This window comes from Spea bombifrons, chromosome 2 (genome assembly GCF_027358695.1).
Source record: "Spea bombifrons isolate aSpeBom1 chromosome 2, aSpeBom1.2.pri, whole genome shotgun sequence".
NCBI lineage: Eukaryota > Metazoa > Chordata > Amphibia > Anura > Pelobatidae > Spea > Spea bombifrons.
Genome location: NC_071088.1, coordinates 75,912,189 through 75,929,511, shown reverse-complemented (window position 1 = coordinate 75,929,511; position 17,323 = coordinate 75,912,189). Strand labels below are relative to the sequence as shown.

Sequence of the window (17,323 nt, the reverse complement as noted above, 5' to 3'; positions counted from 1 at the left end):
TGGGGGCTACAATTCCCATTACCCTTTTCATAATTCAGGCAGAATGTTCATTTTAGCCCTTACCCATATTAGGCTGCCTGTTCCATGGACCAATCACAACATAGTTAGAAACGCTGTGTTAGAATAATTAAGGCTACAAATATACCACACAGTACATAGTAACAAAAGTTTTGATCCAATGTATAATACGTTTTTCCTCTTATAAGGGGAAGCACTCTTTGTTCAGATTCCAGACAGAAAGTTTCCATGGGACAAAACATTTGAGACAATGGGAGGTGGGATCTATCTTATTTAGAGGTTTCTTTGCTTCCATCTATTCTCTAATACATAGCAGTCAACCAGGTCATTGAACAACAATCAGTGGAAAAAGGGCCAGCAGTGGATGGGCCCCTGAGCATAGTTTACTCTTTCGTAAAGACCACCCTAAGTCTGTTTGCCGACCCATTCCTTAATACACCCCTTTCCCCTGTCACAGGGCATCCTTGGAGGGTGGTGATTGCTGGGAGACGTGGAAGACAGTGGTAACTGAAATACTTAGTTTACTGTGGTTATGCCAAGGTGTGAGTGTGCCATCTGTCAATCAAGTTTCACACAATCGATTAATAATATCCATTCGGTTCTATTTGTTGTTTCATGGAGAATTGGTGATCTTGCTGTTCCTGGTGAGCGGTGAAAATTCCTGACAGAAAATGCTTCAGAGGGTTGCAGAATTCATTGCTGGAGGTTACATCTATATGTCAAATACTGAAGGTGACATTTATGGGTTTTTTCTGTAACAGTATTAACCAATAGGGAGCCTTTGAAACCTAGATCAATAGGGACCAATAGGGAGCCTTTGAAACCTAGATCAGTTTTTGTTGATCTAGAATTTCAACAGTTCTAACAACTAACAGAGGATCATAGGGGATGCAGTTCAACAACATCTTTTTGCTACCTCTGGTCTATGGTATCTAAGGCACAAGAAATGAGACCTCCAGCTTTTAGTGTTGTTAAAAGTAGAAACATAGAAAACAGTTTATGCATTAAACAATAGTAGAAAGAACTACCAACACTAGTTATTTAAAGAAAAAAAAACAGGAATTACTTTCTATTTGAATAAAAATATATTAATACATGGTATTTTGCTTCATGTTATTTTGTCATTCAAATATATATTTAACATTGGTTTGTTTGCTTGTCAATTAATTATACATCATAGACTGTGTTGGGCAGTTATATTATACATTTGTAGCACAATGCTAACCTGGAGATTATGGGGTTCTGTCTGAAGAGCAGAAGGATGTTTTCAGTGTTAATGAAGATGGCCCAGCAGGGAAAACAGAACAGTAATAGGATCAGAATCCCCCTCTGTAAAATAACCCCAACGCGTTTCATATTCTTACTGCCATATGTCTAAGAAAAGTTGTAAAAGAAAAAACCAAACGTTTAAATAAACGCACAAACCAAACATGGTATTTGATTTTTATACAGATTAAAAAACTTTAGAAAGATATACATGGTTACATTTTTTGTAATGGATTCATTTGGCATGGATATTTGGCTCCATTCAATGCTCCTGACTTAATTTAGTCGAGAAATACAGCTCGTTTTCACTGTTGATCCCAAGTGACAGGTACCTGATATAGTGCAGGACTCCGAGAAGAATAAAACCCCTCATCTCAGGGTTACAAAGACCATTCAAGTAGAAATACTTGTGTGCAGAAATAGTTTATCAAACAACAAAAGTCTCAAAAAAGAAATAGAAAATGAAGAGAGGGAATGAGCGTGTCACCAAGGATCAGAATGAAAAAAGCTCAGAACTTAAAGTCTTGGCAATTCCTGGTGACACAAACCAAAATAATAGGGGTCAAGAACAGAAAATAGCTGCTTCCAGGATATTTATTCCAAAGAGATCATTCTTCTCGCTAATAACATTTAAAGGTATGGTGGTGCTTCCAAATGGTTAACAATTCAATATTAATATTACTCTGGCCTAGACCTACGCCAGGGCTGTATGGATATACAGGGGTGGTCAATCATAATGCAAGGAAGACCATAAGGTAAACAAACCAGTATAAGCCAGACAAAAGGAGCACATGGCTAACCTGTCTCTCCCCCTTTCCCTAACAACCAAATGGTCACCTGGAAGCAGACATTACATTTGAGGGCAGGTCTGAGTATTCAGGGGGTGGGTATAGGAAAACTATTTAAGAAGCCTCCTGATATTTATCTCTCTCCTGAGTGTGCAGACCTTCATCACATAACATAATGCAATGGTGATAACTATACACTGATAGATAGCAGTATGCATTTCTGCCCTTACTAGAACTATTTTCAGGAGACTAGAATATAGCAGTATTACTAAATGAACTGTGGATGTTTAATGTTATAATAATTTTTAGGGTAAATCAATATTTATTGAAATTTTCAAGTTTCAAGGGTGCAGGGATACAGAAAGGAAAAATCGGGGAAGGGAAATTAGGGAACACAGGCACCAATACCGCATTCAAGAGGTTACAACAGTCGGCATACAGTAGCACAATAACTCGGGAAATCAACAAGAATGCGAGGCACAGCCGCAGCATTCCATACGAGCAGAGTCACGGCGTCCCAACCTACGCAGTAGGCAGGTAGCAGCATTACATCAACACAGCATAGAACGCGCGACGACAGAAAAACAAGTTTTAGGAGCACACTAGTGAAAACTGACAGGGAACGTGATGAGGCGACATCCCCACGAAACAAATAGGACAAGGTATATCAGCAGATCACATAGGAGAATACAGAACACGGCCAGGTGCAGGATCTCCCAAAAGGAGGGGGAAAGGGGGAGGAGTGAGGAGGAAGGAGGGGGGGTATGAGGAATGCGGAAGGAGGGAGGAGGGACGTGGAAGGATGGAGGAGAAAAAGGAAGAAGAAAAAAAAAACAAAAAAACGGGGGTGGGGGGGGTGGGAAGGCCCAGTACGAATGTGCGACGGTCACACAGGAGGCTCTTCAAATAAGGAGCTGACCGGAGAATCAGAAAGGAGCCGCATCCAATAGAACCAGGTGCGCAGGTGCTTAGCTGTCGCATCCGAGGCGGAACACATCAGCTCGTCAAGGGTCCGCGCCCTCTCAACGCGCTGAAACCACTCCCGTATCGTGGGGGGGGCAGGATCACCCCAGTGTAAGGGGATCAGGGCTTTCGCTGCAGTCACTAAGTGGCGAATCACAGAGGCTTTATACCAAGAAATCGGGTAAGGCATGTGATGGAGGAGCAAAAACTCTGGGGTAAAGGGGATATTATCGTCCGAGAGGGAGCTCAAATACGAGTGCACAGTCGTCCAGAAAGGGCGTATGTCAGGACAGTCCCACCAAAGGTGAAGGATAGAACAAGGGGAAAAGCCGCACCTCCAACACGCGTCAGACACAGCAGGATTATAGCGTGCAGTGGAAGCAGGAGAGCGGTACCACTGTGCAAGGAGCTTATAGGACATTTCCTGGTCCCTATTGCTGATGGAGCAACGGTGTGCAAGGACACACATCTTCTCCCACTGAGCCACCGAGAAGACCATGCTCAGAGAAGACTCCCATTTGCCCATAAAAGAGGGAGGAGCGGGGTACAAGGCTGACAGAAGGAAGCCATAAAGAAGGGAGACGCCATGAGCAGGAAGGGAGGCGGCAACGCAGAGGCGCTCAAACGCGGTAAGGTCCCTAAGGACATGATGAGGCCGACTCAAGGACTGAAAAAAGTGACGAAGCTGCGAATAGCGGAATCGAGCCATTAGGGTCGGGGACCCCGGGGCCACTAGGTCCCCCAAAGGCGCAAGACCGCCTCGAGACAGGTAAGCACGAATACCAGCGCCCCTTACCACTGTCGCAGAGGGGAAGAGGTCGACACCCATGCCTGGCGGGAAATCCGGATTATCTCGAACCGGTGTGAGCGGCGAAGGGACGGTAGACAGCGTGGTGCCTCGCAGCAGGGAGTGCCAGACACGAAGCGTCGCCTTGATAAATGGATGACCCGAAGCCTGCCTGCCCGCCGTAGAAACCGCCAACCAAGGTAGGGACCGGGCAGGAAAGCCCAAAAGAGCATCCTCCACGCCAATCCACTGCTTCTGAGACGGGCTATGCACCCACTCCAAAACCCGGAGGAGGTGGCAGGCTCTATAGTAAGTACGAGGGCAGGGGAGCGCAAGGCCCCCCCTTGACTTGGGGAGGATCAGCGTACGGAAGCCAATGCGAGGGGAGCGGCGCCCCCACACAAACCGAATAAAAGTGGAGCGGACAGTGGCAAAGAAGGAGAGAGGAACGTGGATCGGGAGAGTTTGAAACAAGTATAATAGCCGGGGCATAGCAGTCATTTTAATGGTATTAATACGTCCGAGCCAAGAGATCGCAAGCCCAGCCCAGCGGCGCAGATCAGAACGCAAAGACGTCAGCAGGGGAAGGAAGTTATGAGCATAGAGCTGAGTAAGATCAGCGGACAGCCAGACGCCCAGGTATCTCAACTTCGAGCTACACCATTTGAAAGGAAAAAGAGCACTCAGAGCACCGCAATCTTGTGAGGGCAAGGTGACATTAAGGATCTCTGATTTCGCCATGTTTATCTTAAAGTGGGAGAGCGCACCATACAGCCGGAGCTCTCGCAATATAGAAGGAAGAGAGATCCGAGGCTGAGAAACCGCAAAAAGGAGGTCGTCCGCATAGCCCAAGATCTTATGAGAAGTGCGGCCCACCTGCAGCCCCGTAATATCGGGGTTCAACCGTATTGCCTGCAGTAAGGGCTCTAGGGAGAGCACGAATAACATTGGCGATAAGGGACAGCCCTGGCGGGTCCCATTGCGGATAGGAAACGCGTCCGATAAAGAGCCGTTGATACGAAGGCGCGCGGAGGGGGAAGAGTAGAGCGAGCTGACCCAGGCGAGGAACCCCGGACCAAAACCCATATGGCGAAGAGTAGCCAGTAGAAACGACCAGTCCACTCTGTCAAAAGCTTTCTCCGCATCAGTCGAGAGAAAGACAGTAGGCGTAGAGGTTAATTTCGCATAGTGCAACAAATTAAGCGCACGAATCGTGCTATCCCGGGCCTCACGGCCCGGTACAAAACCAGTTTGGTCCGGGTGGACCAGAGTGGGCAGCAACGGCTTCAGGCGCGTAGCGAGGATCTTCGCAAAGAGCTTCAGATCAGAGTTGAGGAGCGAAATGGGGCGGTAGCTGCCACACTGCTCCGGGTCCTTATCATCTTTAGGGATGAGGGAGATGGAAGCCGTCAAAGTATGCGCATGAATCTGGCCCCCTTCGAGGATGGAGTTGAAGGCAGAAACAAAGAAAGGGCCTAGGGTGTCACGGAAGCGAGAGTAATACCGCAAGGGCAAGCCGTCGGGTCCCGGGCACTTCCCGGTTTTAGAGGATTTCACCGCCTGAACGAACTCAGGAAGCGAAATGGGGGCGTCCAGCGCTTCCGCAGCGGCTACAGGGATGCCAGTACGGACCGTACGGTCCAAATAGGCAGACAACCCCGGACGGTCGGCGGATGGGGAGGAGTCGCCAGGCAAAGGCGGGAGATTGTAAAGGCCCGTATAGTAATCGAGGAAACTCCGCGAGATATCCGAGTGGAGGAGGTGCAGACCGCCATCAGCCGATCGGACTCTAGGGATATAGGTAAGGCGGCGGGAGTCACGGAGGGCACGAGCCAAAAACTTGCCAGGCTTGTCGCCATGCTCACGAAACAGTGCTTTGTTACGCAAGTAAGAACAGTGGTGTTTAGCGTTAAGGATCGTGGCCAGCTGCCCACGAAGAAGCGTAAGTTGCTGTAAGACGTCTCCAGACAGAGAGGTCTTATGGGCCTGTTCGAGCACCGCGATACGCTCGCCCAAGGAGCTGATCTCCCTCCCCGCTGCCTTCTTTCGCTGGGAGCAGAGCCGAATAAAATGACCCCTGATCACACTCTTATGAGCTTCCCACACCGTAAGCGCCGGGACCTCGGGGGACAAATTTTCACTAAAGTAAAGGGATAAGGCTTGAGAAGTCTCGTCGCTCACCACCTCATCAGAAAGAATAGCGTCATTCAAACGCCAGGAGCGCTCCACGGGGCGAGTCAGAGGCGAGGACATGGATAGTATCACAGGGGCATGGTCAGACCACGTCGTCAATCCAATAGCAGCCCGGCGCAGAAGGACAGCATGCTGATAGGGAACAAAGAGGTAGTCAATACGTGAATAAGAGTTATGAGGGGTGGAGAAGAAAGTATAGTCCCTTTCAGAGGGGTGCAGAGCCCTCCAGCAATCAACAAGGCGGTAAGAGTAGAGCAGAGAAAGAATAGAACGGAGGACCCGGTGAGGGACGCGAGAATGGCCAGATGAGGTGTCCATAGAAGGGTGGAGAGCCACGTTAAAGTCACCCCCCAACACCAGAATCCCCTCAGCAAAGTCCTGTAGTCGAGTCATGATCCGCTTCAAAGACACATGCTGGCCTCGGTTAGGGAGGTAAAGGTTAGCAAAAGTATACGTCTGGGTCGCGACAGTCCCCTTAAGAAACAGATAACGCCCGTCTGGATCAGCGCAAACACCTAGCTCCTGAAAGGGTAAAGACTTAGAGAGAAGGATAGCAACTCCTTTCGACTTCGCGGCAGGGTTAGAGCTAAAGAAACCGGTTGGGTAGAACCGGTTAGAAAGCCTAGGGGCTTTACCTTTGTAGAAATGCGTTTCTTGGATAAAGGCTACATCAACCTTTTCCCTGCGCAAATCGTTTAACAGATGCGAACGTTTCTCCGGGGTGTTGAGACCCCGGGCATTAATAGAGAGAAATGTGAAGGCCTTTGTCGCGTTAGCAGGCGACATTGTACAGGGAAGGGAAGAAAAAAAAAAAAAAAAAGAGGGGGGGTGGGGGGGCTAAGGAGAAAGGGAGAAGGGAGAGGGAAGAGAGGAAGGAAAAAAGGGGGGGGGCCGAGGGAAGGAACAGGAGCCCCAAGTAGGGGACCGAAACACACCCGACGCCTGCCGAGACGGCAAAAAGGAAACCACCACCCAGAAAGGGAAGGCGGGGCCGAATCGACAAAAAAAAAGGCGATACGTGCGGGGAGACGAGCAACCAGACAAGGAAGAAAAACCCTCCCCACCGCTACCCGCAAACATACCGGCGCGGCAAGGAAACCTGAGTAGAACCTAGCACAGTATAACCTAGAAATACAGAACAGCATAAATACAAGTGAAGACAATCATGGGTACAGTGACAATGTATATAAAACAGGCCACTAAGGCGAGAATAGTGCAGCCAGAGAGACGGCGCACAAAAAGCCCCCCAGGTGCGAGGAGAGACGTGTGGAGGCACCACATTGAACACGGAACAAAATAAATAAATAAATAAATAAATAAATAAAATTACACAGATAGAAATACACGTGGTCAGTTATATGTGTGTGGGGAAGCAGACTGCCAGCCCCCAGTGGAGGAATGTAGCACCCCCGAGAGATACCAGGGAAATAAACGAACTCCCACACAACCACCCAACACCAAATCGACGACGCTTCAGAGGCGGACACATGCACAGCGGGCGTAGAGAGGCTTGTAGATTGAGATACGTGTACAGGTGTAGGTGCGTGAAAGAAAAAAAAAAAAAAAAAAAAATTAAAATATAAATGAAATTATACATATAGAAATACACGTGGTCAGGCATATGTGAGTGCATGGAAGCAGACTGCCAGCCCCCAATGGAGGAATGCAGTATCCCCGAGAGAAACTAGGGAAAGAAATGGAATCCCACACAACCACCTAACACCAAAGCGACGACGCATCGGAGGCGGATACACGCACAGCGTGCGTAGGGAGGCTTGTGAATGGAGACATGTGTACAGGTGTAGGTGCGTGGAGAGGCAAAACAAAAAAAAAAAAAAAAAAAAAAATTAAAAAATAAATAAATAAAATTACACAGATAGAAATACACGTGGTCAGTTATATGTGTGTGGGGAAGCAGACTGCCAGCCCCCAGTGGAGGAATGCAGCACCCCCGAGAGATATCAGGGAAAGAAATGAACTCCCACACAACCACCCAACACCAAATCGACGACGCTTCAGAGGCGGACACATGCACAGCGGGTGTAGAGAGGCTTGTAGATTGAGATACGTATACAGGTGTAGGTGCGTGAAAAAAAAAAAAAAAAAAAAAAAAAAAAAATTAAAATATAAATGAAATTATACATATAGAAATACACGTGGTCAGGCATATGTGAGTGCATGGAATCAGACTGCCAGCCCCCAGTGGAGGAATGCAGTATCCCCGAGAGAAACTAGGGAAAGAAATGTAATCCCACACAACCACCTAACACCAAAGCGACGACGCATCGGAGGCGGATACACGCACAGCGTGCGTAGAGAGGCTTGTGAATGGAGACATGTGTACAGGTGTAGGTGCGTGGAGAGGCAAAAAAAAAAAAAAAAAAAAAAAAAAATAAGACCGTCAGTATATAGATATGTATAGACATAAATAGACAAGCACACAGCAAGGAGCAAGTGTACAGAGGTAGGTGTGAGTGTGCGAGAATGGGCAGCGAGCCCCGAGAAGGGGAGCGCAGAACTGAAAATGTGTCACCAAGTATAAAAAATACATAAAGTAGACATGTAGAAAGACAAGCGTCCAGAGACATGTGTGTGCATAAAAACAGGCTGCCAGCCCCGAGTGGAGGAATGTAGCGCCCTCTAGAGAAACTAGGGAGAGTCCAAGGGCCAGGAAAGAGGAGCAATGGCAGCTGCGCGTAAAGAGGCGTGTGTATAGAGAGATGTACATGCGTATGTGTGTGAGAGAAATAGCAATAATTATTAAAAGGTAAATAATAAAAATAAATAAATTAAATAAAATAAAAAAAAAAAAAAAAAATAACGTAATGAACGAATTGCGAAGGCATCAACACAAGTGCGAAAACAGCAGTAAGGCATTTAGGGCATAAGGACCAGAAGGCCAAACAAGCACCCGGGTGGACCGAACAGTGTGAGAACCGATACCCTTCAGGAAAACAGCCAACGTGGCAGAAAACAGTCACGATCACTCCTCAGCAGAGCGTGCCCGCAGGGAAGACAAGGCTCCCGGGAGCGCATCAGAGTCCAGCGGAGCTCTCCTAGGTCGAGGGCGCAGGGTGCCGCGTGAGCGGTAGGGCAAAAGAGGACATAACGGCCCTCCCTTAGGTTCGAGGCCCAGGAAAGTCCAGTCAGGGACGTGCAGAGAAGGCAGGTCAAGCGCCCGTAAAACATCGGGAAGCTCATGGTAGTACCGCAGCGTAAGGGAGGTGTTGCCATGGCGTATCACCAGGGCAAAGGGGTGCCCCCACCGGTAAGAGATGCGCAGACGTTGGAGCTCAGTAGTCAAGGGCCGCAGGGCCCGCCGCACCTGCAGGGTGAGGTCGGAGAGATCGTGGTAGAAGGTGATCTGATGCCCCTGCCAAGGCCACGAGCCCACCTCCCTAGCACGCGTCATGACAGACTCCTTGAGGGTATAGTCCGTGAAGTGGCACGTGTCTCTCGGAGGGCCGGATGGATTACCTCTGGGCCGCAGGGCCCGGTGAAAACGGTCCAGAGCCTCAGCAGCAACAAACGGGCGACCAAGAAGGCTGGAGATCAGGGACGACAGCAGCGTAGGCAGATCTTCAGAGGCATCAGACTCAGGAACACCTCGGATCCTGACGTTATGGCGGCGGCCCCTGTTATCCAGGTCCTCAATACGGCGACTGAAATTCCCCAGGTACCGGAGAAACTGGTGAGTATCACGTTGAGCCTGTTGTGCAGCGTCGTGCTGAGTCGAGGAGGTGTCCTCCAGAGCCACCACCCTGCGCTCCAGGGAAGTTAAATCGGTCCGCAGCGCGGAAACCTCGTCCCTCACCACCTGTTTAAGCTCGAGGATCAGCGTCGAGAAATCCGTACGCCATGGAGCGGAGGAGAACAAGTGCCGGACCTCAGGCGTGAGAGGTTGAGGTGGTGGAGGTGGCGCTGCGACGCCATCCTCAAATGAGGACGAGCTGGCGGGAGACTGTGCCTCGCGGTCCCCAGAGGCCTGTGAGGCCAGGTCAGCAGGAGTGCGAAAATACTCCCGCAGGGAGGCAGAAGTCGAACGCGAGCGGGCACTCGGCGTAGAAGGGTCCTCGGGCTGCTTCTTATTGCGACCCATGGTAAGAAAAAAGGCAATTGAAGATAGGTTTCAGGCTGAAAAAGGGCGAGCAGCGGCGGAGCTGGGAGATTATGCGGCCATCTTCCTCGGCGGCTGGACACGCCCCTCCTATAATAATTTTTAAAGCCTCTTTCAAGTAATTTGTAATTTAATTTTACAAAGCAAGAAGTATGAAGTCTGTTTTTATACTTAGTATAAGATAGGAATTGTTGGGCTAGCTCATTTTTGAACAGCAATTCTACAGTGATGAACAAATGTGTGAAGACTTCCTCAAGTGATGTCATGCATTTTACCACCCAAGAGGTTTATACAGCACAAGTAGAATGAGTTCTAATACATGTGAGTGGAGTCATGCTAGCAGATGCGTAGGTAGTTCAGATGGCCAAGATGATCCATATATCAATGGTACATTTAGAAACATGCAGGCCTTTCTTGACTCCAGATGAGGCCACAAATAAACTATATGATTTCCTGAACTCCTTTGCGCTCTCTAAATAGATAGTAAGGCATCTCTTCAAATCCAAGGTATGTAAGGATTCTTCTTCCGCAGACTCGTTTGAAGAAAAAAGTTGGGGAGAATAATCTGCTGTTTGTAAAACGCAGATTAAATTTCAGGAGCAGATTCTTGAGGAAGCAAAATAATCCCTTTATCTGAAAAAAAAACATAGAAAAGGTTCTTTGATGGAGAAGGCTTGAAGTTCACTAATACTTCTTGCTGATGTGATGGCAATCAGGAAGGCTGTTTAAATGAATGTAGATGAAGAGAAACTGTCTGCAAGAGCTCAAATAGAGGAAGACTACGTCTCTGAAGAACCAATGTAAGATCCAAATGGACCATCTTAATCACATGGTGAGGTCTAATTCTGACAAGAGCTTTAGAAAATTCTCTAAAGTTTGAAGCAAAGCCAATTCCAAACCCAGCAGAGTGCTGATAGCCACGATCGAGGCCATCTTGAAGGAAATAAAGAATTCAAGACTAAGGTCTTCAAATATCAAAGATATGTGACTTTCTTTCAGCGGAGAAGAAGAGTCTCAGCGACTGTAGGTGAAAATCCCCAGGATATTAGTCGAAACATTTCTGGATTTGGATGGAGTATGGGGCTTTGGCAAAGGTGATTGGAGGAGGAATCTATCAAGTGTCACCAAGAATTGCAGAGAATTTTTGTTCTGTACAGAGCAAACCGGTGCTTCTGACAGTATGCACAACATGAGTGTTCTCAGTCAAAATTTACATAAACCAGAAACGACCATATCACCACAACATCTGCTGTGGGAACAGCAAAGCCTCCTAACCGCCAAAGAGATCAAAGGCCATATACAAGAGGATTCCTTGACCCAGCAAACTGACTACATCAGTTGACTGCATCCTCAAACTTATTCTGGGACCTATGCCAGCTCAATAGTAGCTCAGAAGAGACAAATTATTGAATTGGCTAAGGTTCTAGATTTATTTTGGATACTCTGTCACATCAATAATAAAATACAAGAGCCCAATTATTGAGCTGGCAGAATTCCCACAATAACACAGTCAACTCTGATTAGAAACATGTACCTCTTCTTATTAATATTTACTGAAGACTATTGTTTACAGAATTTGAAACAGAGTGGCAGCATTGGGAGGGTTAAATGTCCTCGCTGCATCTTATTTTGCTTGATTGCACATGTGTAGTGTGTTTTATTATTTCTTGTATGGTGCCTACATTGAGTTTAGACAGATCTAGTAGACATTAGATGAATTATTATGGTCTGAACTGTACGTGGAAAAATCTATCTATTTTAGAGCTTGGACACACTGCTCAGCTCAACTAATAGCTTTCGGTGCAGGGTTTTCCATGGTTTGAACTTACCATTCTCTGTGCCTTTGCATTGTTAAGTTATTTCTGCATAATAACCTAGTTTAGTATACATATTGATTTAAAAGTGCGATAATTTACACAGTCGATAAAGCTTACATAATTGCCCAATGGGTTCAGGTCAGCTTCCTATATATCTACCTACAAAGCCAACAAGGAGGCAACGCTACTCTATTTCAACAGGTTCACAGCATTTCTCCTGATAACTCTGAATGTATCAGACTACATTTGGATTACTAATGAAAAGCCAATGTGACAATCCCAATTGATTCCAGTGAATGTATTATAGAGCTCCATGATGTTATTTCTTTTCACCATACCTGAGATAGGAGTGTATCACAAGCAGTGGACAAGCCTGCAGCCACAGACATACCAGTAACATTTATGACCTGCAAGTCAAATGAAACATGGGTAGGCATCATTCAAATCCATTTCTCTAAGACATTTTATTAATATTCTAATGCAAGGTGCTGCATGTCATTCATAAATGCTGGTAGGAAGGCTGAAACCTAGTGAACAAGCAACTTAATAGACAATATTTTTAGAGCTGCAACTAACGATTATTTTCAATTAATCGATTAATCAGATAAAAAAAAAAACAATATGCAATTTTTTGTTGGACGCCCTGCTCTTGAGGGTACTGCATTCAACCATTCAAGTCAATGGAAACCAGTTTTCTAGTCACAATGTGATTAGTAAAATATTTAAGTGGTAACATTTAAAAATAATTATGCATGAGAGGAACCATCAAGTTCCAGCAAAATGTAAAAAAAAAAGTCCAAAAAGAACAAAATAAATAAAATAAAAAAAAAGTTTATTATTATGAGCAAGTGCTAAAATTAGCGCTGTATCTTCTCAAAAATCTTGACATGGAAAGAGTTAAAGTAAACACATTTCAAATACTGAAGGGGTGTCAAATTTTAAAAAAATGAATGGTTTGATGGGGTAAATATTAGTGGCCGGGCTCAAAAATAGGTCATAGGTATAGACTGACCAAAATGGAAAAAAGCACAATTCTCAAATGTGGCCTTTTAACCCCAAACACCAGACAAACCCATGCATGGGTGGTATCACTGTACTCATGAGATGTTGCTGAACACACATTGGGGTGTTGTTTATACCCAAACTACAATTTGAGTGAAAAAATACTACCACAAACTTTGGAAAAGGCTTGTGGTAGAATCTCATGCATGGGAAGGGTTACAATACTAGAATTTGAAATACATTGGGGTGTCTAGTTTTAAAAATATATGGTTTGATGGGGTAAATTGAATTAGCCGGCTTCAAAGATGGCCCTATTAGGACATGGGGGCAGCAGGACCAGATGTAAAAGTTCTAAATGTGGCGTTTTAACTCCCAAACAACCCGACAAACCCATGCACGGGGGGTGTCCCTGTACTCGGGAGATGTTGCTGAACACATATTGGGTTCTTGTTTGAAAGTAACATACACCAGGAGCTGTAAATCCATACCCGAAGCGCACTTTTAGTGAAAAAAAAAAACCACAAAATAAATTACTACCACAAAGTTTAACAAAGGGTAGTAGTGGAAGTAGTGCATGGAAAGGGTTAAAATACCAGCATTTGAAATACCTTGAGGTGTCTAGTTTTCAAAAATATTTGGTTTGATGGGGTAAGTTTAATTGGCCGGCTTCAAAGATACCTGAAATAGAACATGGGGCAGAATGACCGGCTTTGGAAAAAAATGGTTTTAACCCCTTCGCGACCTTTGCCGGTTCAGGACCGTCATGACAAGAAGGTCACTAAATGACCTTTGACGGTCCTGAACCGTCAAAAAGTTAAATAAGCTTAGAAAGTGATCAAGGATCACTTTCTTCGCTTAAACGGCCTTGCTGCAATGCCTCGATGTCGAGGCATTCAGCAAGGCCGAGATCGGCATCGGGGGCCATGTCTGGCCCCTCCCCGGGGCGTCAACAGCCGCCATACATTGTATGGCGGCGGACGCCCGTTTTAAAAGCGTTTAGGAGGCGATCAACGATCGCCTCCTAAACTTAAATGGTGTCGCTGAAATGCCTCGATCAGGAGGCATCCAGCGACACCAAACACTTACCTTTAGGTGGGCTGTGACCGCTCCGGAGAGCGGTCACAGCCGCCGCTGCCGGTGATCTTCGCCATCAAGTAAGATGGCCGCCGCTCTGTAAAAAAAAAAAAAAAAAAAACAAACAAGAAAAAGTTTGCTAGATGGTCTCCAGACCCTCTAGAGAACTGGCTCCACTTGCTGGTTGAATACAGGTACTGCATTCAACCATGCAAGTCAATGGAGCCCAGCTTTCTAATCACTATGTGATTAGTAAAATATTCAAAAAAAAATAAAAAAAAAAATGGAAAAAAAAAAAAAAAATGTGCTAACATTTAAAAATAATTATGCAGTGATGTCACTAGATGAACCATCCAGTACCAGCAAAATGTGTAAAAAAATATAAAAAAAGTATTAAAAAAATAAAAAAAATTAAAAAATAAAGTTTATTATTTTGAGCAAGTGCTAAAATTTCTCAAAAATCTCAAAGAGTTAAAATAAAAGCACTTCAAATACCCAAGGGGTGTCTAATATATAAAAAAAATGGCTGATGGGGTAAATTGGAGTGGCCTAGCTCACAGATAGGGCATAGGTACAGACTGACCAAAATGGAGAAAAAAAGCGCACTTCCCAAATGTGGCATTTTAAATCTGAAACAACCCGACAAACCCATGCATGTCGGGTATCACTGCACTCAGGAGATGTTCCTGCACACATATTGGGGGGTTGTTTGACAGTGAGATATACCAGAACCTGTATATCTATAACTAAAGTACAATTTGTGTGAAAAAAATTACTATTACAAAGTTTGACAAAGTGTAGTTCTATAATTGGTGCATGGAAAGGGTTAAAATAACAGCATTCGGAATACCCTGGGGTGTCTAGTTTTCCAAAATATATGGTTTGAATGGGTTAAATTGAGTTAACCGGCTTCAAAGATATTCCAAAGAGGAGATGGAGGCAGAATGACCAAATGACCACCTGAATTACGCATGCCCCAAAAGTAGCCTTTTACCAGCCAAACAATCTGACAAACCCATGCATGTGGGGTATCGCTGTACTCAGGAGATGTTCCTGAACACACATTGGGGTGTTGTTTGATAGTGACATATACCAGAACCTGTATATCTATAACTAAAGTACAATTTGTGTGGAAAAAAAAATAAAAAAAATTACTATTACAAAGTTTGACAAAGTGTAGTTGTATAATTGGTGCATGGAAAGGGTTAAAATAACAGCATTTGGAATACCCTGGGGTGTCTAGTTTTCAAAAATATTTGGTTTGAATGGGTTAAATTGAGTTAACCAGCTTCAAAGATGTTCCAAAGAGGAGATGGAGGCAGACTGAGCAGATTTGTTAAAAAAGATTTGGAAATCATAAAACGCTGCTTGTACTTATTGCCCTATAACGTACAAAAAACAGCAAAAAAACATAAAAACATTGGGTATCTCTAAACTCAGGACAAGTAGTAGAATCTATTTAGCTAGTTTTTTTACTTGCTTTTTTAGGTGAGTAAAAGATTTTTCAAATAAAAGTCATAAAATGTCTTTTTTTTCAATTTTTCACCATGTTTTTTTTATTTTTTTTTTATAGTAAATAAGATGATACGATCAAAATAATGGTATCTGAAGAAAGCCCATCTTGTCCTGAAAAAAACAATATATAACTTATGTGGGTACACTAAATGGGTGAGGAGAAAATTACACCTGAACACAAGCACCACAAAAGTGTCAAAACAGCCTCGGTCCCACAGGGTAGAAAACGAAAAATGAGCCCGGTCCTTAAGGGGTTAAAATAGCAAAATGCTACTTGTACGGATTGCCCAATAACTTGCAGAAAGAAGCAAAACAACATTAAACGTTAAACACCTTGCTGCTGCTCTGGGGTTGTGCTGTTATACTAATAATAATAAAAGTGTAAAAGAGAGTAATAGACAGAAGCATTGGCTAGGAAGATGCCCCAGGGGCCGATGGTTTGCAATTGCACCTAGGCCAGTGGCTGCCTCCCTCCTTCTATTTATACATAATATATTCATTTAATAGCAATTTTCAATGTATGGGTTAGCTATTGCAGTGAAAGGATTTAAATGTTATACTAATCCACTGGCTACAAAAAAACATACTTTACATGTCGAGGAAATGAGAGACAGAGCAAACTGCAAATAGACAAATCCAAATTATTGTAAGAATAATAGCAAATAATATACCTACAGCAATAGCGAGTATCACGGAGTCCAGTTCAATTTTGCCTAAATGTCCACAGAAAATAGAGCTCACTATATTCACCAGGAACACCAAACTATTAGACAGGAACTGGAAAAAAGCATGAAATTAAAGTTTTGATCAGTGTTTTTTTTGGGGGGGGGGGTCTGTTGTAATATGTGATTTTACAATGGGAAATATCAATGCTTTTAGTAGGTTTAGTAGATGTAGTATATGTTCCACATTCCATTAAACCTATAGTACATGAAACCTAATGCTGCTCCTTTCTGTATATATATATATATATATATATATATATATATGTAATCTCACTGTTTATTGTATAATTATATATTATTTTACAATTATATAGAATGTGGCGTTTTATTAATAGATGATTTTGCTAAGTCCCTTAAATGTTCTCCATGTGTTATTCTCACACTTTCTCTATGCACGATTTCCTACCACACGTTTTTTTTTCATGAAATTACAGATCTGTCTGTTGACTTTCCACACATGACAGATCACGTTGTGCAAAGCAGGCACTAAAAATAAACTCGTATTCCGCAGATATTAACATACATTTAGATATAAACGATACCTCCTCATTCCCTCACCATGGGTAACGCCATTGCACATAATTCCTTAACTTCACCCGCGAATCCAGCAGGCAGCAGCCGGAGAAGGCACCGGGGAAGCCAGCTAGGCTTTCCTGTCAGAGGCGAGCTCTCCGCTGGCCGCTCCGCTCCGCCTTCGGACTCCACTCCGGCCATTGCGTATTACCCCGCGGACCCAGCGCAGTGTGTGCAAGTGTCAATCATCCCCGCTATATGTGTGACAGCGGCAGACCCGCCCACTTTTAGAAACGGCCTTAGAGGTGGAGGAGGTGGAGAGTGCAGGGCTGGTTATAAACTTCTTAAATAGCTAAGCATCTAGAAGTACCCCTAAATAACAGTAACATTTTTACTAATTATAATTATTTAGCATCAACACTTATTACCCTAATACAAAATATAATGTTATTAATTTGCGTACTGTCATCAGTAGTGGGCTTAGGATAATTAATTTGGTAGTTTATTTCTTTTATTTCATTATTTTATAATGGGCTGGTGGGGAC

General features: G+C 44.5%; 1 protein-coding gene across 1 annotated transcript in view; it reads right to left on the bottom strand.

The window, feature by feature from the left end:
* LOC128473704 (multidrug and toxin extrusion protein 2-like) overlaps window positions 1-16,979 on the bottom strand; it is a 46,584-nt gene extending 29,605 nt beyond the window's left edge. The window contains exons 1-4 of the mRNA XM_053455957.1: window positions 16,824-16,979; window positions 16,216-16,317; window positions 12,288-12,356; window positions 1,244-1,392 (exon numbers count right to left, since the gene is read on the bottom strand). Coding sequence (XP_053311932.1) covers window positions 1,244-1,392; window positions 12,288-12,356; window positions 16,216-16,317; window positions 16,824-16,979 — 476 coding nt within the window. The remainder of the gene's footprint in view (window positions 1-1,243; window positions 1,393-12,287; window positions 12,357-16,215; window positions 16,318-16,823) is intronic.
* Window positions 16,980-17,323: the final 344 nt, after the last annotated feature.